Source organism: Mastigoproctus giganteus, chromosome 3 (genome assembly GCF_048544385.1).
Source record: "Mastigoproctus giganteus isolate SK-2022 chromosome 3, ASM4854438v1, whole genome shotgun sequence".
Lineage (NCBI taxonomy): Eukaryota > Metazoa > Arthropoda > Arachnida > Uropygi > Thelyphonidae > Mastigoproctus > Mastigoproctus giganteus.
In genome coordinates this window covers 108,027,711-108,054,798 of record NC_143577.1, presented here as the reverse complement: position 1 = coordinate 108,054,798, position 27,088 = coordinate 108,027,711, and the positions used below count along the sequence as shown (strand labels likewise).

At 36.6% G+C, this 27,088-nt stretch overlaps 1 protein-coding gene across 1 annotated transcript in view; it reads left to right on the top strand.

Moving 5' to 3' along the window:
- LOC150088213 (protocadherin Fat 4-like) overlaps window positions 1–24,764 on the top strand; it is a 415,241-nt gene extending 390,477 nt beyond the window's left edge. Inside the window, exons 63-65 of the mRNA XM_090369387.1 lie at window positions 6,561–6,719; window positions 22,501–22,680; window positions 24,227–24,764. Of these exons, the coding sequence (XP_090225513.1) occupies window positions 6,561–6,719; window positions 22,501–22,680; window positions 24,227–24,302 (415 nt within the window). The 3' untranslated portion in view covers window positions 24,303–24,764. The remainder of the gene's footprint in view (window positions 1–6,560; window positions 6,720–22,500; window positions 22,681–24,226) is intronic.
- Window positions 24,765–27,088: the final 2,324 nt, after the last annotated feature.

Here is a 27,088-nt window from a genome sequence, read left to right as displayed (position 1 = left end):
TAATAGACTGTGATTCAGAGGGCAACTGCCCCCCTCAGTTCTCCCCTGAACCACAGCACTCCCATTAGCTTGAGCCTTTTGCTTTGCTGCTCTGGTCGGAGTCATGATTCCAATTTAATTCAATAAAATTTAAAACAAAAATTAAATCCTTAAGTTATATCCCAAACAGTTATGTTATATATATATATTTTTTTTTTTTCGGTATCTAGTGTTCCCTTTATACAACTTCCTTGTCACGTGTACCACTATAGTTATGTATTAATTATTTGTTACGATTAAGTCGTTATATATATTTATAGAGTTAAAAATACAATTTAATTGACAATAAAGTTTATCAAGATTAATAGATTTACTGATTAATTGACAATATTATATTATGAACTTTACTACACTAAGCTTATGCTATCGTGTAAAAATGGCGGGAATTCACGAACGGTATATCTACGGACTCGTAAGTATTGATTAGCTTCGAAATCTCGCTGTCTCAATTTAAAATAAACTAAGGATCCTGACTAGGTCTATAATCTACTTATAGAAGATAATTTGATATAACAATTGGTTAATAAATCGACTAAATTTGGTTTAAAAAAAAAGAAAAAAAAAAAGACCTCTCGTTCAAATTGTGACACGTGGATTTGATACCGTTACCGATACTAAGTAATATCTACAGAATCTCTGTCTAAGTTAAACTTTAAACTAAGTATCGTAACTAGGAATATAAAGCTATTCTAGAAAAAAGTTAATATGACAATTTAAACTAATAAAGCAGAAAATAAATCAGTAAAAACTTCTCTGTTTGAAGAGCTTTAAGGAGCAACGTCTGCACAGGCTAAAGTTTTCGTCCAGAAAACAGAAGACACGCAATTTATAGACAATATACACGGAGCAATATGGCCTTAGTTGCTGATGCTCCTAAAACCCTACGATAATAACAACTGTACTAATTAATTTCAATATCAAAGCTTCTTTGATGTAACTCGTTTCTATAGAAACGAGTTACATCTACACAACTACTTTATTGTTGTGAAAGAATTTTAGAGCAAAAATAAAAAAAGCAAGAAATTATTTAAAACGATTTATCAACTCAGAAATCATTTCAGATCAGAAGTCAGAGTTAAAACACCAAAAAGGCGCAAAAAAAAAAAAAGAAGAAAGGGGCAAAACCGAAAATAACTATACACTGCATGAAATGTTAAGGAGAATGTTAACCCTTTTTAAAGCCCCCGCTCCATTTTCAATTGACGAAAGGTGCACGCTTAAGAGACTGTTGTAGTTCTAACTGGTAACAGTCACGAGAATCGAGGGAATCGTTTCTGATTAGTCTAATTTTATCCATCTGAAGTCTCAGATGCTGAAATTCCGTGGAGGTTATGGCATTTAGTATGTGATTATATTCTACGCTAGACTCGCTCTTAACCGACCTCCGCTTGATCGACTCGCCGGAATTGCTGACTCCTCATGTCCTTCTTTAAAACACTGTTCGATACTCAAGGCAAACTGCAGAGTTAGGTATCATATCCTCCTGTTCATTTATATGCTTCCCAAGAGGTTCATTAATCAGTAAAATTATTTGTTATTGTTATTACAGTGCGTTTAATTAAACACTACTTAAATTAATGAAATATAAGTGAGAAAAGAGAGTCGTTTTTCCCATAAAAACTGTCGAATGCTCTGGAAAAAGGTAATAAAAATGAGTCTCTAAAAAAAGTTCTGCTCAATTAGCTGTAATATTTTAAAAAAATGAAAAAGGGATTAAAAAAAAAAACTAGAAGGATCTTGCACTGAATTTGTTTCATAAGTATAGCTAAGTTCTCGCTCCACTACAAAGAAAAACCAAACTTAGAGATAGTAGACAATGCGATATGGCTGTGCTTTAGGAAAGAAAGGTAACACCGACCTTCAGTAGCGGACCTATAAAAGCATCGTCAGAGAAAAGGCTTTGGCCTTACTTCAAAAGATTGACGGTGCAGAAAGTTTTATAGCAAGTAACAGTTTCCTTCGACGTTGAGAAAAATATCGTACGCTCATGTATTGAGTATCAGCGGGGAAAGATGATTTGTTGATCGGTCTTCTGGTCAAAAAATTACAGAACATTATCAACAGAGAACTGATTGGAGAACCGCTCTACATTATGAACGAAACAGGTCTAAATTATATCTACAAAAACGATAGCACAAAAAAAACGAATCCTGCTGTTTGCAGGCTTCTTGTTTTTAAATAACCAAAGAGAATCACAGTAGCCGCCTACAGCAATGCAACTGGAACTCATAGATTGCTGCTTTTTGTTTTGGTAAATTAACTAAGATTAGAGCTTTTAAAAATGTAAATTGTTCTTTGCTAGTTTGCTACCACTCATAAAAATCAGAATGGACGGATTTCTCAGTATTTAAAGAATAGCTTTTCATGGGTTTGTAAAGAAATACTTGAAGAAAATAAACTTATCTGAAATGGCTGTTTTCTTTCTGTATAACGCTCCTTCGCATCTCCATTGTGAGCAACTCAAAGAAGGAGTCATAAAGGACTAACACCTAGTCACCGAATAACACCTTTTGTCCAGGCTTTGGACCAAGATGTTCTATAATCTCTCAAGAGATGGCATAAGCGAAAGATTTTGAGTACAATTTTGGGAAAAAAAAAATTAATAAAAGACACCAATATAAGTCTTATAGAATCATTAAACAAAATCAAAAATATTTTTACGATACGCCCTATAATGGAACGCAATTCTAAGTTTAACATTTACTAATCTTGGAAAAACTTTAGCCGGAGATTGACAACGCTAACGAAAGCCCTGAACTACCAGAAGATAATGAAGAACTCGTAGTTTATTAACTGGTTTCAGGAAAATTGGAGGTACGAAAGATTTACAGAAAAAAAGATAGAATGTTTTCATATAAATCGATGACAATTTGTTGGAAAATTAAATTATGGACGATGAACAAATCACACACACGAAATGCATCCTCCATCTAAACAGTTGAAAATTACCGATTTTATATAAATGAATGTATATATATATGTTTTAAGTGAAAATAAAATTCTTAAGGTATGTATGCGTTTTGTAATTCTCCGCTTTAGCTGACTTTTTCGATAAATCGACCAACTACCGGTCGATTTATCGAGAAAGTCAGCTACCGATCACATCGGATAAGGAGACTTCTAGTGTAATTAAAACTTTGAAATTACCAGCGCATAACGTGTAATTTGTGTTCGCATTTAATATATTTAGTATTTATGCAGTACTTAAATTCGGTTTGTGACGAGAGCAGCATACATTCGGCAACATTTCAGTCTGGCTTTTGTTATTTTGAAAGCCTACAGCATGTGCGGGACATTATGAGACCGCACAGTTTATTTAAGCCGATGTCAGTGTATTTTTTCTCCCAGAAACTTGGATTTTTCGTCCAGGAAATCAGAAAATTGACCAGAATACAAGCAATTTACAGACATAATATAAACGGCGCAATATGGCCTAAGTTGCTGAATGCACCTAAAATCCCAACAAAAACAAGTTAGTGTTTTCATCATTGGCATACTCCTACATATTTTCAATAGCATCCTAACCAGTCAAACCTTCCAATCAGCCTGGAACGTCTACACATCTATCTTGTACTAAAAAAATCATCAATCAGCATCCTCGATAGCCCAATTCAGACCTATTGCTAGAGCGTCTTGCCTCACGTTGATTATAATATGTCTCTTACCAGCCTTAATCAGGCAAATACTTCTACATGATATTTCCTTCAAGTCCATTACACCATAAAGCGTCCAACCATTACAAACTTTTTGGTCATTACTAACGAGATTCTTAAGGCATTTGAGTAAAAGACAGGGCTTGCATTTATCTGTGTAGATGTACAGTTCGTCTTTGATGGATAACATCCAAATCCTTCTTGTCCTCTGCGAAGAAGTTTATCATATTAAGGGAAACGCTCTGATATTTTTGAATTTCTCCTCCTAACGAGAATATTGAATTTAACTGTGAATCAGAACTCATACTCTCGATTAGTGTGCATACTGTCGTCCCCAGAACAGAGTCCTGCCTGGCCTTGTATAGGCAACCATCCTTCATATGCCGGTGAGCAGAATTCATGAGCTATGTGGGCGATGAGAAGATTCTTATCCAATACTAATGATTATCATACAGATGTTGCTTTCCAAATCAATAATAACCTTCAAGGCTTCGCAGCATATCTTAGAAAAATTCATTAAATGTAAACCCAGACAAATCTGTACTTTATTATTGTTAGCCATATAGTGCAAGGAAGGCACAGGCTTTTACTTATTATATTCATAAAAAAATTAAAAAATCTTGTATTGCATGGAACTTAAATCTTATATGTGGAATCTTAATTGAATCGTATATTACGTGACCCTTAATTCTCGCAGATCATGGGGTTGTTTTGGACGATAAGCTTAGAATTCACTGTCAAGTTCAAGCCGTGCGCATGAAAATATGCGGGTCACGCTGGCATTATTGTTGTTGGGATTTAAGCGCTTCAGCAACTTAGACTATATCGCGTCACTCTGTGTTATATCTGTACAAGTGCGTTCACGATTTGCATGTTTGTGCAAGCGTTTTTTAAAACTTGCAATAACTCACTGGGAAAGCCACTACTCCTTCCTCCCGAGCTCGGCTAATTATAGCGCCGATTGAAGAGGAATTCATCAATTCTTTCAGTAATCGACGAGGCTTGAACCTTGACCTTCCCAAACGAGTGACACGTGACAAAGAAACTGTACTGTCACGAAGGACCACATCGCATACTAAACATAATCTTGCGCATGTCTCAGAGCCTGCCATCACTCTGAGACATGCGCATGTCTCAGAGCCTACCATCATTCTGCAAAACTTTTATCCGTATATTCAGTTAGTCAGATCTTGCTTATGGGACAGAAATCAGAGCATCAACTTCCCCACTACGTAAAGCAATTTCAATTACACCGTACCACGAAAATGGACAACCAGCTAAGCTAGGCTTCAAGACCATCTTCAATAGGGGCTTAACGGCTTGCAACGCGATGATGATAGGAGAGATTATTGCTTCTAATATTTGGGAAGAATGTCAGTGGAGAATCCTCTTAAAATACTTCGAGCCCATCCCTTATGTTGCCCACAGGCTGAAAGATTTTTGCCAATGCAAATACCCATAGTCTAGATACATGCTATCGAAAATTCATTGATGACCGTTCCTACAGAGGGCACATTTTCTCTGAACAATTTTCTCGATTATGATCCTCCTCCTCCTCCTTCAGAGTTTTCACGTGTACAACATTCTAATGACGAGACTTCGCTAAACCATTTCTGGTTTTGTACTGTAATCTGACTATCAGTAGATTTGATGCTTATTCTCTATGCATCCCCACTGTACATTGTGAATATTCATTTCTGTGAGTTTTGTCTTAGTAATTAATTTCTTCTTAAATTTAACTACTCTATATAAAGCATTATTATTATTATTATCCATTTATGTAAAATCCATGGCCTGTTGTGTTGTTAAGGGTATTGCAAAAGATATCTGTATTTTCCTTCTATTGCAATGATAAAGCTAATAATAAAAGTATATTTATAGTAGTATGACCGTATTTTGGAATAGCAGAATGATAATTGAAATATTGAAATTGAATGATCAGAAATATAATTGAACTGATGTATTTCGTCGGACAATTTTATTGAAAATTTATCAAGTTTGTTATATTATTTAGATCTCGTAAATTATATAATAAAACTAATATTTATTCGAACTTTTGAAAAATTCTCTGATTTTATTCGCTAATGAAATGTGATAAGATAAAGATACCGTTGTATTATAATTCATAACCTGACTCGACTTTCGAAGTGAAGGAGTAGAACCTGATGGAATAAGAAACAGTTTATTTTAATTTATTTGTTATTATGTTTTTTTTTTTTTTTTTTTTTTTTTGGTAGTTGTGGGGTGAATTATTTTATCCCTTATGTATTAGAGCGTCTTTTGTTGGACCCATGAATTCTGATTGGCAGTAAGATAAGCCGCTTGAGAAGGTCCTACTAACTGGTCATTAATCGTAATTAATTAATCCCGGATGGAAATGAGAATATAAAATAATTTAATCTAAGCTTTATTTAGCAGCTGGAATTCCTATTTGATGCTAATGAGGAAAAGCATGTGCGAGATTTAACGATGGTGATTAAAGAGGAAAAATGCATCGCCAGAAACTGAACTTAATAGAGTCAATTGGGTGTAGCGCATTGGATTTATTCGTTTAGGAAAATAGGAGTAACAAATTTAAAAGTTATTTCAAAACAAACCTTTCGATTCCACTGTGGAATCGAAAAACATAAAATTTATTTATTGAAAAGAACAGTGTAATGTTATTTACCGCAATTTAAAAATTTTTAAGGATTTTTTTAATTCATAACGAATGCAGCGTGAATGGAAAACGGTATCATAATGTTAACTCTAAATCTCCTATTTCTAAGTCTATTGCGATACAGATTCTCACGTTTTTAAAACCACAGCTACTTTGCAGTGTCTTAACTGTTATGCTATTCACTCTAAATATGGATTTTTTTTACTTAGGAAACACAGAAAACGTCACACTTCTTGGGAACAACAACGCCTTTACAATATCAAGAATCCATTGATGGCGAAAACCATTGGTAATCCTTATGGAAGTCGGACTCCAAATGGATCAGTTGGGCACATTAAATCTGCTTACGCAAATGGAGACATAAATCTGTAAGTAACTTCACTCTTGTGGCTCACCATGTTTTGCATGGGTTCTCCAGATCATTAAGGCACAAATTAGATCCCGTAGGCCTAATTATAAGTGCCCGTAAATCATGCAGGAACTCTTATAATCAGTTTACATAAGACACAGTAGATATTATCTAAATCTTTCTTACGTTGTTTTTCTTTCTAGTTAGGAAAAGGCCCGAAATGAAATTTTCCAGAAGAAATATTTCACTGAATTAATGGAGTTTTCAGGATCCTGATAATGTTAAACTTTCTTTTAAACCTTCGTGTTTTCTTTTCTGTTATTCAGTGCAGAGCGCGCACACACACTATACATGCAGGAATAATGCTGGCGATTATAAAGTAATTTTACAGGTTCGAGCTTGAACACGAATAGATCTCATAAACATTGCTCTTGTTGGAAAATAAACACATTTTGATTTAATTTAATTTTGAGTTAATATTTGTTGTTATTTTTATTGAAATAGAATTTGTTTTTATTTTATGTATCGAACGAGTCCGAAAGTATAAACACCACCGAGTTTTCAACTTCACACGACTCTTCGATTGGTTTCACAATGGTAAAAATGAGTCCCATATTCGGTAATGCCCAAATCCCATTAAATCGGTTCTCACACAAATAAGGAAATCTTACAGGACATTCTTCTGTTTCTCTAATGGATTTATTTTCAATTTGTTTTAAATGACATCTCCATTACTTCGGCATCGTGGCTTCAGTTACTATGGCAACCGGTTCCGTTCATCCTTTTTGGTTTACCCTAATGGAACATCGAGAGAGAGAGAGAGCAAACTACACATCATTCCCAAGAACAACACACGTTTACATAAGAGTGCAATAAAATCCATCATAAATCACTTATCATTGGAAGAAATCTTTATCATCCGAACAGCATTCCCTTAGCAATTAATTATCCTGAAATTTCTTAATGACTAATGCAAACTACCTTTAGTTTTTTGGGGCGATAAAACTCCAAATAATCTCTGTGTTCTTATTTTTTTTAAAATATCTACTTGGGCTTTATATTATATTATCCTTTAATAAATGTATCATTTAGAAGTTTCTCCTAATCAAAAAATTCAATAAAGTTGAAATGAGCAGCAGCCAACAAAATTTTCTTTTATTCCGGTGCTTCAGTTTTACGTCATTCTACTGACTTATTTTAGAAGAGTCAGATATTTGTGTAGCAGACGATAGATGTCGAAGATAAAACTGTTCTCTCCAATGGATGCATCATCCGGAATGATGCCAGCGAGTTCAGTTAGCATGCCAGTTGTCAGAGTATATTTTCTTCACTGCACTTATTTATAGATAAAAAGTTACTTGAACCTTTTTGATCCTAGGGTTTGCCATTTTCCTCTACTTTTATTTATTTCTTTTTCGATATATGCACTTGAAAGTGTGTTAATATTAACGTTACAATGATAGAACAATGCGCAATAAGCGAATTATGCAGCGCCAGTTCTGTACTTCAACAAGACTAGGTGGTAACTTGTTGCAAAAGTTGATTAATCTTCGACTAAGAGCAGAATTTCTTACAGCTCGTCTAAAATTATATTTTTTTAATGGATAAAAGGAGCACTCTGTCCTGTATTACTTTCTGTGAAACATCTTTACTGTATCCTATATATAATTCGAGTGAATCTAAAACTTTCACAAACGTTCAGCTAAGGGTTACGCTTCAGGGTGTCACTATAAGGCAAACTCCCTGAAGTGGAACCACTAAGGTAATCATTGACGCAATAGACATTCAGGAAAGAAAAATTGAACATAGTGACGATGACGATCAGACAACTGACGAGAAAGAGTAAACTTTGAAACTTAAAGAGCCGGAGTCTCTCTTCATCTAAGAAGATATAGAAATAACCGAAATATATTTGAATGCATGCGATACAATTAAGCTGATTCACAGAAAATAACGCAGGATTGGAAGACTCAGAGGGTGCGCTTCTTGGAAGGGCTCCGTCTACAAATAGTCGAGGGGGGGGGAAGTACAAATTTGAGTTTCTGACAGCGATGCGTTGTGAAGCTGCAGCCGTATCGGCTACTGCAAGCCTCAAGGAGTTATTTTTATTAGGGAGGATGTGCACGTGTATCTCAACTAGAAGGAAAAAGGGAAGTGATCAGCAGATATCCACAAAGGCCATTCTATTTGTGACATTTCTTTTCAGTGGATATGTGTTTGTCTCTGATCTCTCAACATGGCCCTCGTGAATAGCATAGTTAGTAGAATCACTGTCCTTCCCACACCTTGAGGAAAAGATCTGAGTTTGAATCCCGTAATGACGCGAAGAATTTTTATAGGACTTTTCACAGCGTGGCTGAGTTAGTCAGTCGCACGAAAGGGTAGCATAGTTTTTTCTCCAGGAAACTCGGGTTTTTTGTCCAGAAAACACCAAATCTATCGCAGATCATACGCAATTTATAGACATTTTATATACTGCGCAAAATGGCCTAAGTTGCTGATGCACCTAAAACCCTACGACGAGTTAATGTCTCAACATATGGAATCTTGTAAATGTCTTGGGAATTGTGATGTAAGTGCACGAATATCTTAAGAAAAAGCCTCAGTCCATAACAGTTCAGAAGGCTATCAATACCCGGCCTGATTGCGCAGTCCTGGTGACCGCGTTGATTGCTTTGTGGAAACCACCGACGCGATTGACATTCTGAGAAGCGAAAATGAAGACACTGCTAACGACAATCAACCATTTGAAGAGAAATTACCTCATCATCACCACCAGCAGAGTGTTTTCCAGGCAGCAAGGACTTCAGGGTAGGAAAGAGGGAGAAATGTAGGGGCGCAAAGTTGGGGAATAAGCAGGATGCGACAATATTTCCAACCCACATTTGTGTGCGGCATTATTGTGGAGAGGGCGCACACCGTTTGATAGCACTCCCCGTCTTTTGTTTTTATTTTATAGCAGAACGTAGCTTTATGAGTAGGATGGAATAATACTTCGCTGTCATAGTACAGCCTTTTTAAAGACAATCTGTAATACTAACAGATTGTCTTTTTAAAGACAATCTGTTAGTATTATACCATACTGATCCCAAAAACACTGACAGCCTCACCTTGCCAGCACTTGTTTCCACCTTTGCCTTTTTGAGAGAGGGGATGATTCAGTATTCTTTCAAAATTTTGACATTTTTTTAGTTTCTGGATCATAGTGATGGATCCAAGTTTCATCCACTCCTCTTGCTTTACTTGGCACATTGACAACATATGCACATTGTGCCTTTTCCTTCTTCTGGTAAGAGGTCAGAGGTCTGGGAACCCATCTAGTAGATACTTTATTCATATGCAACTGTTGATGGATATGTTCCCCACAGACCCTTCACTAATTTGGAGTTCCGCAGCTAGTTCTTTGACTAATACGGCTATCTTTCAGGATTAATGCCTCGATTCTTGGAACACTCTTCTGTTTATATCAATATGCAACAACACTGTAACCTAGGCACTCTTCTCCATAAACACTGACTATTTGTTCGTGGATTGTTTTGGGTATTTTCGCTTACAGAAAGAAAAACCGAATCACTGATCTGAATCCCACTTTATCCATTGTGACACATCATTTCATTCAGCGTTGCAAATAAAGAAAAAAATGAATTGCCAGATCGAAACCAAAATTTATGTGGTTGCTATTCATATTTCCAAAGCATCAAACAAGAAAAGAAAAAAAAAAAACATATCCTTCTATCACAATCAGGATGAAAATGTCTCTTTTTTTTGAGACGTCCCCTCGGATTCGTCTCCTCCTCCTCCTCCTCAGTGGACTATGGTCTCGGCCGTTGCCCACGTTGTGAGTATTCAAATTAGCTATAGTTAGTGGCAAACCTATATAAAATAACGCTGAGCATTAATCGAATTAGGGAGATCCCCGAAGTGTCTGTGCATGCAGCAAATTAAATTAGCAGAAAGAATGATTCAAATTACGTACACTCTTTATCCATGATAAAATTATTTATTATCCATCAGTATATGATAGTATCTTTACCGGAGCCTTGATCTCTACAAATTGAATTAAATCCCGAGCGTCAACTATAATTCCCAAAAGAGACTTAAATCTGTGATCTGTACAAATAGTCGCAAACTCAGTGGCTAACTTTCTTAATAACGTTTTAATTGATAAAAAAAATTACTCAAAAACCAACACCTAACTTTGTACAGTAATTGAATAATCGAAAGATCTTTACCATTTTTTCTGTTGAGTTTTTTTTGTTACATTTGCTTATAAAACATGCTTCTCTGATTTTTTATATTTAGTGCATAGAAGCTACAAGCTTTTGCTGCACCAGCAAAAAAATATAAAATAAACAAACAAATAATAATAATAAACAATAATAAATGTATAAAAATAATAATAAACTAAACAAAAATAACAATAAAATATAAAGAAATATATAAAAACTAAAAGAAATATATAAAAAATAGAGGTATAAGTTTCCCTTCTCATTCAGGTAGTTGTCCAGTTGACCTTTGAATTTCTCTAAGCTAGCACTTCAACTACTCGTGGAGGTTATTTGTTCCAGTAACCAACAACTTACTGGCTAAAAGAAAAATTCCTGTAATTCTAAACCTCTTTCCCCGTAATTTGAATTTATAATGCTTAGTTCTCGAATCATTTAATAAATTTGGGCAACCCACATTTATTAAACGATCCTGTCAACAAAGATCAATGTCTTTTTGAGATGGGGTTTCCATACTTGAAAATTTAATTCCAATTGCGGTTTAACATTTGGCTATTACAGCGAGATTGCATCCTCCATATGTCTACAGGCTGTGGTTCGATAAATAAGCGATAGGATACCATGGACTTTCCTGGCCATGTTTACACTGCTCAGAGAACTTTATATCTGACCGTATCGTAACTCACAGATCCCATTCTTCCTCTACTATTTTTAATTCTCTGCGGTTGCTATTCCTCAAATGTAAGACCTTGCAATTTTCTGCATTGAAACAGAGCTATTACTTTTCTGACCATCCTTGAAGCCTGTCCAAGTAATCCAGAAGGAACGCTGCTTGGCACTGATCATTAAATACTTTTCCAATTTTACGACATCTGTAAATTTTTTACATTACGCCCTTTATCCCCTTGTCGATGCCGTTTGTGAAAATGAGAAACGACAGCGGTCCAAGAACCACCGATCTTTGGGGAATCCCACTTCTGGCTTTACATCAATCTGAAGAATATCAGTTAATCACAACCTTCTGTCCTGCAGCCACCCTGCAATCCAGCTTAGAACCTTTACAATAATCCCAATATGTTCCAGCTTATACAGTAACCTTTCACGAGGGAATAAGGCAAATGCCTTGCCAAAATCCAAATAAACTATATCGAAATTATTCCCTACATCCAGATCATGAGTAAGTATGTAAAAATAGCTAACTGGTTTAGTTAAACATGATTTTCTCTTAACAAAACTGTGTTGTGTGACCTTCAGAATTCCATTTCTATCTACACGTCTCTGGATTTCACTCTTAATCATTGCCTCCAAGGTTTTGCCAACTACTGAAGTCAGATGATCGATCTATAGTTAACCACGTCACTCTTAGAACCGCCTTTATGTACTGGCAGTACGTGGCAATTCTTCAGCCCAAATCATCGCTTCCAATTTGAATGATGCCCTCATAATTAACCTTAATGGTTCTATGCACTCTCTAGCCTCAAAATTATTGAAGCCTTGCCTTTAGGCTCGAAATTTTTTTTTTCAAATAAACAGTGATCATAATTTTGAAATCGGTAATGTCATTTATCTCAGCCTCATTCGCACCGCTTCTCCTCAGCATGAAGTGTCGTTCGTCGGCAAAGATCGTTGCGAAGCACCTGTTCAATTCATCAGCCAACATCAGCTGGGTTATCCAAGACTTTCCCATACGCGAGAATCCGATTCGTTTTCTTCTTTGTATTCACGTGCATGAAAAACTACTTGTCTCCGTTATTTGCTCTCTTAGCCAGCCTTTGCCACCCTAACCTTCTCTATGGTACTATTACAAAATGAATAAATAAAAAAAAATTATATTAAGATTATAATCACGTGTATTCTCTGGCCGGTTTGCCTGTTTTGCTGAACGAAAAACCTGAAAATTTCTTGGATTGCAAAGCTAGCTATCTTCCTCCCCATTAGACCGAATTGTTTAGCCATGGAATAAAAAAAAAAAACATAAAACTTTCTTTTAGCATCATTAACGGAATTCTAACTCGCGCCTTTTGCACCCACTGTCAAGAAGGACGGTGATTATAACCACTGTATCTAGCTGTGAACATTATGTGGTACTTTTACAATTCACCTCGTAGCTGCTTTTGATTCTAGTACTTTTTATCGCTCTTTAACCTTCCCATGCATCTTTTTTATACTCTATTGGCTAGCCAGCTGTATATCCATCCATCTCTGCATTCTCCTCGTGCTATATTTTCTTAATGGTATATATGCATTCATGGCTTCTGTGACTATTGCTTTAAAGGTATTCCATAATCCTAATGTATTTACCCTCCCTTTGCAGTCTGCTATGAAAGATGATGATGATGCCACGAAGTTAACTCACAGGCCTTTACGCTTTACATCTGCAACCTCTTTCTTCATCTTACAACTAAGGACTGTATGGACCAAGCAGCTGTAAGGACCCGTCCTTACATTAATTAATAAAATTTGTTAAATATTATGTGAATTTAACTGTGATACGAATAGTGGTTTTCTGATAAAAACAACATGGGTTAAGAAGCTCTGGAATTCAAAAATACCTTCCAGTCACTCCCTGTTTAGTTGTAGTTTGTTTGTATGGAAATTCTTTGACGAGTCAGTAAAAGTAAATAACCGTGACAAATCCCCATTAAGACAGAGGCAGATGCACCATAGTAAGGGCCAAGAGCACTTAAGTTGGCTCTCTTAGAAATTTCACAGTGGAACGCCATTAGAGGTGGGCGACGTCACCAGGTGTGCGCGCGTGAGGTCACGGGAAGAGCTGTGACGTTTCTCAGTTAACCTGAACTTCCGCCTCTCGTTCTAGATGGTTCTCGTATATTCTAGGCCACGGAAGTTGGGAAGAAGACCCGCCCACGGAAGATGAGAGGAGACAAATGAGAGCACAGGTAAAGGGATGCGCAGATCTCCTATTGGCCAGGAAGAAAGTGGAGGGAATTTTGAGAGGGAGATTAGGAAGAAGTTTTCGTGGCATTCAGGGAGAAGCTTTCGTGGCATTCGGAAGAAGTTTCGGGGCATTCGGAAGAAGTTTTCGGAGGAGTCGGAAGAAGTTCTCGGAGCGGTCTGGAGAATGATTTGAATGAGTTGGAGAACGATACAAAGCAGAGCAGTAGTCTACTTTGGGTGATAGCTGCAGCCCTGAGGTAGATGGAAGCAACGATAGAAATTCTGCGTATCCCGACAGCCCGTAGGAATGTTCACCTGTAAGCATGGAAGCCGTAGCAAGGAAGAATCACATCCTGAAAATTATATAGGCAAAGCCAGTCTAATGAGTGGTCGAACCATTGACCTACTAGACAACTCTATCCACGGAAGACGAAATGCTGACCGGTAAAGAATATACGACCCTGATTGATTCCAGCCACGCAGTATCCGTTAGGGAGACACCATAAATCACCGAGATCCCCAAAAGAGCGCCCCCGCATTCCAGTACCTGAATGACCGATATGAAAGGAAGCCGAGCAGAGAGGAAAGTTCCAGGCCAAACATGTAAGTGCTATAGAGTCTACCGAAATAGGTGTACTTAATTTATTAAGGAGAGGACTTTAGGAGAAATATGTATATATAATTAAAGAGGGGGATTTAAGCAATGAATATATGTATAAAAGTGTAATGTATTTAAGACGGACGTAGCCTATAATTTGAAGTGAAGCTCCTCATAATAATGCTTGATGGAAGGAGAGGGTATAATAGATAACTGAGAATTGTTTAAGGTTGGGAAAGTTTCTTTATATTATATATGAAGTTAAAGGTTGAAATTTTGATTTATAATGAGTTGATTTGTGGAGAGTATTTCTGATTTGAGTAGGGGCTACTTAAAAGTGATATATATAAAGGTATAGAGGATTAACGGTCCTGAAGGGTAATGTTAAATTGAATTGATTAATATTTCCTGTTAACCTGATTGCAGTAAAGGTGTCTAATTGAATAAATGAAATTTTCTTACAAATTGAGACACGAACTCTGAAGGTTTTTGTGAGCCAGTTCATTGGCTGGTAGTTGTTGGTGTATTATATAGACTGTTCAGAAGAAGAGTTGGAAGAATCTATGTAAAGTGTATGCCACGACCTATCGAAGTCCCTGTGAAGAACATGAAGAGACACCATAGCATAATAAATAATAATGTGTATTAGAATAGGATATCTGATGATGAAACATTTGAGTTTGAACAAGATATTTACACATATAAAGGTTAATGAAATAACAAGTCACTATTATTAGTTTCTGTATGATATGTTAATAAACATTGTTTTATTTTACATTCATGTGTTGGAGTCTGTCATTCCGAAACTCAGCCAATCCTGTGGAGAAATACTTAAAATAATTAAGGTCCCCTACGAGTCAGGTAATCTTCTGAGAACAAACAAGTCAGATGCAAAGTGGGGAATATAAATAACAAATAATAACAAAATAAAAGGTAATATAAAAATATATATAAGATAGAAACCCCACCCCCACAATTGGCGACCCAGCCAGGGATAAATAGAGATAGATTGTTTCATCATTAAAACGCCACCCCCACAATTGGCGAGCGAAAGCCAGGATAATTCTGCACAACGGAAGGCTGAGTTCAGAACGACAGGAAAATAGATATACATGTATATATATGTAATCCAGTTGCTGAAACTGATAGAAAAAATTCAGCTGGCGAGCCAGAAAGCGTAAGTTAGAATTATATATGTATTACTGAGTTGATTATTGTTGAATGAATTTTAGATGGAACAGGTAAATAACGGTGGATTTTAGAGACAAGTATTGATTTAGCGTTGAACTGGAAATTATTATTTATGTACAATTGAATTAATTAGTGAGACCGGACAGGGAAACCTCAAGGATAGATAGGTAAAAATTAATAAGTTTTATAATTATTGGGTGTTGAAATTTTACTAATTGATTATTGATCAAGCAGGTAAATGTTAATGGTAAATTGAATTAGATTATCTAATATAGTTAAAGAATTCTAGAAAGATTAATCGGCAGACATATTAATTAGTTAAGGTTGATAGCTAGAGATTAATAGATATAAAATAAAAAAATGCCAAGAAAGGGTAGGAAACGCGGCGAGGACTGCGAAAATTTTGGGAGAAGCGAAATCGAAGGGTTAGCTAAACATTTAAATAGCATCGAAAGAAAGATGGAGTGGATGATGGAAAGGCTCTCTTTAAGCAATGATGCTAGAGAAAATCAGCAACAAACGGAAGTGAAACAAAGATTGGGTACAGTTTCACGAACATACGAGGGGGGAGACAAGGATAGCGGTCGTAAATGGTGTTATAAGTGCCAGGACTCAGACCATTGGACCCGCTACTGCAAAGTGAAACAGGGTGCTAAAGAAAGCTGGGAAAGAGAAGAGTATTGGGAACGAGACAGGTACCCACACGTAAAAAACCCCAGAAACATGGACAAGCACAGGGAGGAAAGGCATTGCGCAAAACAAGGGGGGTATCGGAATGAACAAGAGCGCATCAACAATGCCGTAGTCAAGAGACATGGATCTTTTAGACATGCCCGCTGCGGGAGGCCATCATTACACTCAAACACCGCCAAAGGAAAAACCATATCTTTAGGTGCGGTAAGTGATAATGGCAGTAGAAACGACCTATTATATGTGAGAGGCAGCTTAGGAGGGGTACCAGGTAAGTTTCTGGTGGACACAGGAGCCTCGAGGTCTATTTTAATGTGGGACTACCTCATTAAATACTGCAAAAGGCCGAGTAAGGGAGATATAAGATGTTGCCGCGATTTTCTTGTGGAGGGGGTAGGTGCTGGAGAAATTCACACCGATTACATTGTCAGAGACAAGGTAAGAATACAGGGGTGTGATAACTTGGTGGCCCATTCATATTTTGTGGCAAACAGAATAAACAGTCGTCGACACGACGCAATACTAGGCACGCACCTCCTAAGGAAGTTAAGAGCCAAGATAGATGTGAGAAATGGCCGCATTACCTTCGGCAGTAATACCCAGGCGAGTCCAAAGGTAGACAGGAGGCGAAAGGCAGGCGTCAGAGCCCAGTATGAGCCAGAGAAAGGGGAAACTCCAAAGGAAGCTAGTGGGGAAGAATTAGAAGGGTGTAAGGCAAGCACAGATAATAAAGTTCTGGTTACACAAAACAAATGGAAATTAAATAAGAACACCAAAACAAATAGGAATAATGAGGGAAGGTGCCAAGAGAAGGGGAGGGTGTTACACGTAGGAATTTTGGAAACGAGAGAAAGGGTCGGTTTACATTCGGGAGAGAAAACACATGAAGGGGGAGAGAATGGCTGTGATGCGAAGGATCGCAAATTAAATGGAGCAACAGAAATTAAAGGAATCGAAGGATTAGGAAATTACAGAACTGAAGCTTCCAGTGAGGAGAAGGCACACAAACTGAAGGAAATAAACAGGATGCAGCAAATGTATCTAGGAGCAGTATTCGACGAAAATATGGGATGGGAGTAGTTAATGAAGCTTAATATAAGTTTAAGTAATGTCTGGTATATAAGTGTAATTAGAAAATATAAAAAGGCAATTAGAGGAGATTGGCTGTCGATTAAGTGGATCTGGGATAAAGGAAAATCCGTCTGAGGACAGAAAGAAAGAAAAAAATTTACATATGGAATATAAATTTTTTAGGGGAAGAGGAATGCTATGTAAGGACCCGTCCTTACATTAATTAATAAAATTTGTTAAATATTATGTGAATTTAACTGTGATACGAATAGTGGTTTTCTGATAAAAACAACATGGGTTAAGAAGCTCTGGAATTCAAAAATACCTTCCAGTCACTCCCTGTTTAGTTGTAGTTTGTTTGTATGGAAATTCTTTGACGAGTCAGTAAAAGTAAATAACCGTGACAAATCCCCATTAAGACAGAGGCAGATGCACCATAGTAAGGGCCAAGAGCACTTAAGTTGGCTCTCTTAGAAATTTCACAGTGGAACGCCATTAGAGGTGGGCGACGTCACCAGGTGTGCGCGCGTGAGGTCACGGGAAGAGCTGTGACGTTTCTCAGTTAACCTGAACTTCCGCCTCTCGTTCTAGATGGTTCTCGTATATTCTAGGCCACGGAAGTTGGGAAGAAGACCCGCCCACGGAAGATGAGAGGAGACAAATGAGAGCACAGGTAAAGGGATGCGCAGATCTCCTATTGGCCAGGAAGAAAGTGGAGGGAATTTTGAGAGGGAGATTAGGAAGAAGTTTTCGTGGCATTCAGGGAGAAGCTTTCGTGGCATTCGGAAGAAGTTTCGGGGCATTCGGAAGAAGTTTTCGGAGGAGTCGGAAGAAGTTCTCGGAGCGGTCTGGAGAATGATTTGAATGAGTTGGAGAACGATACAAAGCAGAGCAGTAGTCTACTTTGGGTGATAGCTGCAGCCCTGAGGTAGATGGAAGCAACGATAGAAATTCTGCGTATCCCGACAGCCCGTAGGAATGTTCACCTGTAAGCATGGAAGCCGTAGCAAGGAAGAATCACATCCTGAAAATTATATAGGCAAAGCCAGTCTAATGAGTGGTCGAACCATTGACCTACTAGACAACTCTATCCACGGAAGACGAAATGCTGACCGGTAAAGAATATACGACCCTGATTGATTCCAGCCACGCAGTATCCGTTAGGGAGACACCATAAATCACCGAGATCCCCAAAAGAGCGCCCCCGCATTCCAGTACCTGAATGACCGATATGAAAGGAAGCCGAGCAGAGAGGAAAGTTCCAGGCCAAACATGTAAGTGCTATAGAGTCTACCGAAATAGGTGTACTTAATTTATTAAGGAGAGGACTTTAGGAGAAATATGTATATATAATTAAAGAGGGGGATTTAAGCAATGAATATATGTATAAAAGTGTAATGTATTTAAGACGGACGTAGCCTATAATTTGAAGTGAAGCTCCTCATAATAATGCTTGATGGAAGGAGAGGGTATAATAGATAACTGAGAATTGTTTAAGGTTGGGAAAGTTTCTTTATATTATATATGAAGTTAAAGGTTGAAATTTTGATTTATAATGAGTTGATTTGTGGAGAGTATTTCTGATTTGAGTAGGGGCTACTTAAAAGTGATATATATAAAGGTATAGAGGATTAACGGTCCTGAAGGGTAATGTTAAATTGAATTGATTAATATTTCCTGTTAACCTGATTGCAGTAAAGGTGTCTAATTGAATAAATGAAATTTTCTTACAAATTGAGACACGAACTCTGAAGGTTTTTGTGAGCCAGTTCATTGGCTGGTAGTTGTTGGTGTATTATATAGACTGTTCAGAAGAAGAGTTGGAAGAATCTATGTAAAGTGTATGCCACGACCTATCGAAGTCCCTGTGAAGAACATGAAGAGACACCATAGCATAATAAATAATAATGTGTATTAGAATAGGATATCTGATGATGAAACATTTGAGTTTGAACAAGATATTTACACATATAAAGGTTAATGAAATAACAAGTCACTATTATTAGTTTCTGTATGATATGTTAATAAACATTGTTTTATTTTACATTCATGTGTTGGAGTCTGTCATTCCGAAACTCAGCCAATCCTGTGGAGAAATACTTAAAATAATTAAGGTCCCCTACGAGTCAGGTAATCTTCTGAGAACAAACAAGTCAGATGCTAAGTGGGAGGATTGGACTACGGGGATATACATATATAAAGAGGGGATATAAGTAATAAAAAAAATTAAAATATTAATACAAAAGGAAGATATACAAAAAAAATAACCCCATAAGTAATAAACGTTACCCCGCCCCCCACACAGCCCTTAGTTGTAAGATGAAATGGTTCCAGTACTGTGGACTCTGTGATGTGGTCTCCTTCCTGAGTAAAGATAATTTGTAGAATGTTGTTGACCCTAGTATTTTCTCTATGTTGGTACAAATGATGACCATCTAATTGGTTTAAAAATTTTGTTCGACGTAGCGAGTTTCCTCCTCACTTGCTCCAATCCATTAGGAGCAAATTGAAATCACCCGTTATAAGACACTCACATTCTCCCTTTAGTAAAATCCCTTTCCTCACCTAAAAACTTATTATTTTGTGGTTTCTGGACTTTAATCCAGTTTGCATCAAAGCTCCGGTAAAGGTGTTGTAACGTATTGCCGAATAAAGAAGCGATTTTATCGTGGTGGTGTGTAAAGTACATTAAGTGTATTTAATTTTTGTGGATAACCGACACGAAGAAAACGACTCGTTCAAATCTTTCATGCTTTTCATACTTATTAGATATAAAGTCATTTGTGTTTTGTTTTTATCAGTGTAATCACATTAATGACCCATTTATACACGATGTCAAAATAAATTAATCGGACTGATTCTCCAAAAAATGTTATCGCCGAATTTATGGGTGTTTATCAGTCTAATCACATTAATGACCCTTTTATACATATCATATACACTCTTCACTACAAGTATCTCAGCGTTTCTTCCATATCTGGAAATATTTCTTGAAATCATTATCTCTAAGTTCTTTTTCTGGTTCTATCGCATCCAAAAACCAGGCTGATCTCCTCTTTCGATATTAAGGAAATATTAGAAATTGTTCGTCCAGAAAAACCAGTCGACCAAGCATGCTTGGTCGAAGTTTTCAAACGTTAGATGATTTTACGTTTCTAAAATCGAAACACCTTTGAAAAATCTCATTTTTAATTAAATGTCATTTCCACATTATGACGGCACTACTGATTGTATCTCCACAAAATAATCCTCCCTCTCTCTCTCCCCAATGTTTCTAGGCGTATCAGAGACTTTGGAATGCGCGCATAAATGTGAAATGACAGTGAAATGTAAGATACATTGCTTTTCTCATAATGGTGAAACTGAATTTCACTTCTTGGTTTACAGTTCTTGAAATGATGCTTTCAAACTTTAATTAAGGAAGCGAACATTTTACGTTATGGATTTAGCCAGCTATAAATAAATATAAGCACTATATGCAATAATAATGAGCAATTTTATAATTATTATTAAAATCATTATAAGCGGTGCATTATAATGAGCAATGGTTCCTGTTCTGTGATTAAGAAGACTAGACTTTTTATCAGGCTGTTTTGTCCATGATTTTCACTAATGAATATAATTTTTAAAATAATCGTTTCCGCATCTAAAATTTCAAAGAGGAAAGATCCCAAGGAAAGCTGGACGACGTATATATACCTTTAAATTATACATCACGAGACGGTCCTCGCGATGTCTTCTAATATATACTTAGTGTAGGTATACCTCGTGGGTTTTAAACTAAGGCCTTCTCCACGCCGGATGGAAAAACAGCGATTATAAGAACTGGGCTGTTACTTATTCAAGTACTCAACAACTTGTTGAACAAGTTCAACTAGTGAGTGCCGCCATCTAAATGTCAGTTAGAATTACCAGTTTAGGCGGGTTTCTCTCTCTCTCTCTCTCTCTCTCTCTCTCTCTCTCTCTCTCTCTCACACACACACACACACACACACACACACACACACACACACACACACACACACACACACACACACACAATATTTGACGCTTTATATACTTTTAGAACTTCTATGTATTCTGTTACCCTCTTGCTTTCTACATTGCTATTGTAACGTAAGTCGATTTAAGCCACTGCTATTCTGGCAAGATAAAAGGTTCAAGTCGTCGTTTAAACGTTGAAGTGGTTCAACAAAATCAATGTATAATCTCAAGGTTTTAAGGGAATCATAGTTGTTAAATATTGTTCTCAACATTATTGCCGGAATTAAAAATTAACATTATTTTACTGGGTATTCCATCCTGTTCCTCTTGATACCAGATGCAGTCAGTAGAATGACTCTGCCACTTTAATTTTATTGTTGCTTTTAACAGAACCAAATCGCACATTCAGGCTGTTCACAAGAAGCAAAGCCGTGATCCCTTACATTCCCGGATCATGGATCAGGAATTTGTTCCATCGAATCAAACTATTAATCTGCATTTCTAAAAAGACGTTTTAACGAGTACTCAAAGATGTCCTACAAAAATGTCTGAAGAATGGCGTTCCGAAGATTGGTTACTGCTCACAGCATGTGTGACAGTATATGACGAAGGGGATTATGGCTGTTACCTGTGTTCTCTGTATTTTTCAGCTATAACTCTATATGAGTTATTCTTGTTTTCAAAACCAAGCTTTTTAATTCAAAGGGCGAGGATTTCACGACATTCGGAAGATCCAGGAAAAATCACAAAGCGTGCAGAAGAAGATCATAGTGGCATAGACTTGGAATGGCGACTGGGCTCAAAGTAGTCCACTTTAGACTTGGAATATCAACTGGACTAAGAGAGTCCACTTGATATTCCAAGTCTAAAGTGGACTACTTTGTGGTGACAGCATAAGTGATAAAAGTTTGTTTGTAGTGTAGTACATTCCTGAAACTTTTTGTGACACCTCATATTTCTCCTTGGAAAACATCCCGTTCTTAGAATTATTTCTTCATGTCATTGGGTTTTGTTTAAAATTACTTAATGTTAAACTTCATAAAGATTGCTTGCTTATTGTCATGTTTATTTTTGGCTATTTAGAAAATAATGCAGTATTTTGCGTCAGAAAGGCCTAAAATTACTGAATTTTGTTTCTCTAGCGGAGAATATTCGGACAGCTTAGGAGATGATCAGTCAATGAAGAGAAATAATCGACGTTCCCGTCAGCAAGTTCCACCTGACGGGGCGTCTTCTCTAAATCCTTCACGCAGTCCACAGTTTGAAAGATACAATAAAAACGAAACGCAGTGGGTCGATGTCAAAGATGGTGCTGACTCAATGTAAGTAGAAAAATAATTAATATTTCGTTTCTCCTTTTTCTATGAAAAAAAATAAAATAATCTCTAGCGAAAACACAAAACATTCCTTTAAGGAGAAAATAATGAAAAAGAACTATCGCTTTCCATTTATTAATATTATTTCAGTAGTGTTGTCACGAATATTTCATAAGTTTCTCGATTTTTAGAGATCGCTTTCTGAACCATTGCCGCATCGAATTATCCATTCTAAGATTAGATGCTTTTTCGGCTATTAAAACACTGTAATGATTTCTTGTTTTGAACTGCGGCTTAAATTCAGCTGCTTTGTCTGAAATACCGTTGCTAACTAAATATAACGACATACTTGGCTCTCAGAATTGATGTGACTGATGCTACTCATATCAATATCACGAACTGTGGACAGTTCGGCCAATATTTCAGCCTGCTTGAACTTTGCTATTTCTTTTATAACTGAAGTTTTATTAACTTAATTTACTTATGTAGTTTCTAATTCAATTTTTAAGACAATAAAATCGAATCACTATTGAGGCTAGTTTTAATGGTTGTTTGTTTTTAATGAAATAAGTCATACTTGCCATTTCATATTATTCTTTGATCCCTCGCAGTAACTAACTGGCCTCTGTACCACTGCAGATCCCTTCACCGAAAACATTTTAACTACTTTTCGAGCTCCTAAATAATGTCAGTCGGAATCCCACTTTTTAACTTACTTCGAACTTCTGACTCATCTTAAGGACTCCTCTTAATTTCTGTGGTTGATTTTAACTACACAAATATTAATGGGACTGTTGTCGGAAACAACTTTCCTTCTTATACAGTATGTTGACTGATAATTACAACCTACAGAAATTTGCGTCAAGTGTAAACAGATGTCTTCCGAATTCTGAAGTCTTGCGTAGTACCATGGATAGGTATCAATGACACTATGCAGAATAAATTTCAACAAGAAATTTCATAAAATATTAAAACATAATACAATTATTTTGTTTTGAAATAAATGTACACACATATACACTGATATTAATATATTTACAGAACTGGATAACTTAAACTCTAGAAAGGAGTATTATATAAATCTGTGAATTCTATTCTAGAAATTTGGAATTCTAAAAAGTTGAATTCAGGATTTCTTTGTAGATTGTCGTGACAGTTTACTAAGTGTTCATTTTACTCTCCGGTTGGTTGCACAAAGTGAGGATTACTGTATTTGGATTATTACTACATGCCGTGGATGTAGTGGGACCATGATTGGTTCTTCATTGTTAATTATACACGTATATGAGTGACCATGGATTGGTTTTCTGTAGGCTTCATTTTCAGTTGGCTGGTGAGGATCTGTTTGAAGCCCAACGAAGCATTTTATATGAAAAGGCCCTCATTAGTTTTCTGGTATTGACTCTTCTTTAGACAGAAGACTTTTCGCCGTGTTGTGGGGCCTCAATTTAAATGCCATCACGTTAGCACTTTTCTCCAACTCTAAGAATAAAACGATATAACCATGTTATTTTGGAAAAGCAGGCTAATAGTTGTTTTTGTGTTTTTACAGAATATCCGGCTACTCTCGAGGTACAGCGTTCACCAGCTGGTCGTCCCGTCGGAACAATCCAGTCACCGAACTTTAGTTTTGTTGCTTGTGGCATGGAAGATCCATGCTGTGTTGTGCTGTGCTCTACCCTGCCGTATCCTTTGAGGAGAAGCAGCGGCCGTATTTTGGAAAGAGACAATCGGTGAGTTCTCGTCAACAGATACGCCACGAGCGTTGAACACTACATTGCGTTGCCAACAGATAGAGAGAGGAACTCGTGTATATGATAGTGTCTGGAGAACCCTCACCACAGAGCCTTAAGGACAAATATTTATAGTTCTCTCGACTGAACTGAACTGTGCCTGCCGTGAATATGTGAACGTACTCACCCAGAAGACTGCATTTGCTCACACACTTTGACCTTAACTTTTACCTCTACTAATTATTACGAATGACGAAGACGGACCAATTTAAAGTAGCGTTTAATTTTTATAATTCCTTGTATATGCCATGTAAATATGTTACTTTGTAGTAATAAATAAAGACATAACAAAACGGAGTTTTTATCTCTGGCTGTTGGTCTCTTAATATTCATGTAAGACAGCAAGTTAAACTGTTTTGCCCGGTACAAGGACCGCTTCTTTAATAAGCCATGGAGTGCCGAGGTGAGTGGAAACAGAACAAGCATTCTTGTAGGATTTTCATATTATTATTTATTTCTGTTTCATTTTTATTCCATACAGTTAAACTTTCGGAGAAATGGGGAAATAATGAGATTGGTGGAATGGGATATTCCCAACGTTCATTAATGGATTTTTGAAGGGAATTATTTGTTGTAGAACTTATATTTTTTTTATTATATGCAGTAAACTAACACAACAGCTCTGTTAGATAAAACATTTAATCATTGCATTAAATTCGTATCAGTATACAATTCTCCATTTCTCGGTCACTATAAATAATAGTAATTATAATAATAGTATTTATACAATAACAATCATAATTAAAAAGTTTTTTGAACGTGCGAAAATCTTGTTCAAGACAGATTTTGAGCGATTTTTGAATTTCGTTTTTCGTTGCGTGTTAAAGTGAATTACACCAACTTGGTAACGGAAGCCTTACGTTAGGGTGCTGCATAATGTGAATCCAGTCTGCAGGAAGTTTTACTGTATTTATAGTAATCAAGTTTATTGCTTCTAAAGTCTAATTTCAGGTTACTTTTAGCTGGCATACGACCAAGATAATTTGTACAGAATGTGTGCAGCTCTAACGAACCTTTTAGATTGCTATCAGTACTTTGTGTAATGAAGAAATTAAGTAGTGGGGTGGTATACTCTGGCTGAAAACGTGAAGAGATCCCCGAGTGGACTGTGTCAGTGAGGTAGGAGTAAATTTAATGACAAAAGTTTAACTCTCGAATTGATTGTTTTTTCTTATAACTGAAATGTTTCAGCGAAAGAATTAGAAAATCTGTTTGGAATTTCTGCTTGAAAATAATATCATTATACACCAATCACATAAAGCAATAGAATGGTCATTTACCTTTCTTGATCATCTATCAACCTCCAAATATAAAGTATATATTTGTTGCAAGGAGTTCTCAGTTCAGCAACTTTCACCTTCTTTTGACGTCTCTCTCTCTCTCTCTCTCTTCTTCCTCATCTAACTGTTCTTTACTTCATCACCAGCTGCTTCCAACTTTTCTTTCGTTCATGTGATTCTGACTTCTCTGGATCATTTCCTTCACATAATCTTATTTACTTCCTCCCATTTTCTAATGAGTGTAATGCAGTTACTAATGAGTTCAAAATCATAAACCGAATATCGTTATCTGAATTTAGAGTGGTTCTTGATACGATGGAGTTAGTTTTATTCCACTCTTATTAGAGAGCAATATTCCACGTCAATAACTTCACGCGTAAACATCTGCCGAACTGTGGCACTGAGGACTAAGCGAGTAGCAGCTTGCCACGAGTGTGTTGAAGCTCTACTCGTCATAAATACAGCCCGAGCCTGGCAGTAGTGAGAGTGGTCTTTGGCCGCTTCTTCAACTTCGTATCCACGCTTGATTTCACAGCCCCATTTCAGAGCTGTCGATATTAATTGCTGCTTTTACGGCGATCTAGAACGCATTTGATCTAAGAAATAGGAAAGTTGTAGTAGAAGCGTGCGATCTATTTTACGAAGAGTGCGCCACCACTCCTTCTCTTTCTTTCTATTAGATGTTTTGCCAGACTTCTTAAAGGTCTAGATGAAATCGGTGCTCAGAGACCAGAAATAAAAAAAAAAAAAAAAACGAAAAAACACGGAATAGGTTTTATTTTTACAGTTCTGTTTTGATTGATGTGATGGGACGCTGTTTGATAAGATCTTTAATTTATAGTTGTTGTTATTTGGGAGGTTTTATTTTTTTTTGCTATACTGACTCCTTTTAGTGATGGTACTAAAGCACGTATTTCGCATGGAGTTTATTTTTTGTTGTTTTTTATATAGTACAAGTATGTGTTTAACATCCTATTTTTATGGTATTAAGCGAACCCAAAAGAAGTCACGGTAGAAACCCTACTTTCCCATGAAATTGGCTAATCTACAGCCGCAATTAAATCAGCCTTTACGAATTTCTTCAATCTCCGATGGAAATTCGAACCTAGACCTCTCCAAAACGAGTGAAAAGAGCGAAATCACTATACTAAATTTGTCCGGGTTAGGCAGTTGCTGCACAATCGAGATAAAGTTATTATCAAAACATTTTTCATTTCCATAATCTATCCTACCATTCTCTGCCTACCAGTCAAAATTGTTTAACCGTGTACACCGTTGAATATTAGCTGTTGAAATAGGCCATTGCTAAGCTTCATCTTGTCTGTCGTTACTAACAACAGA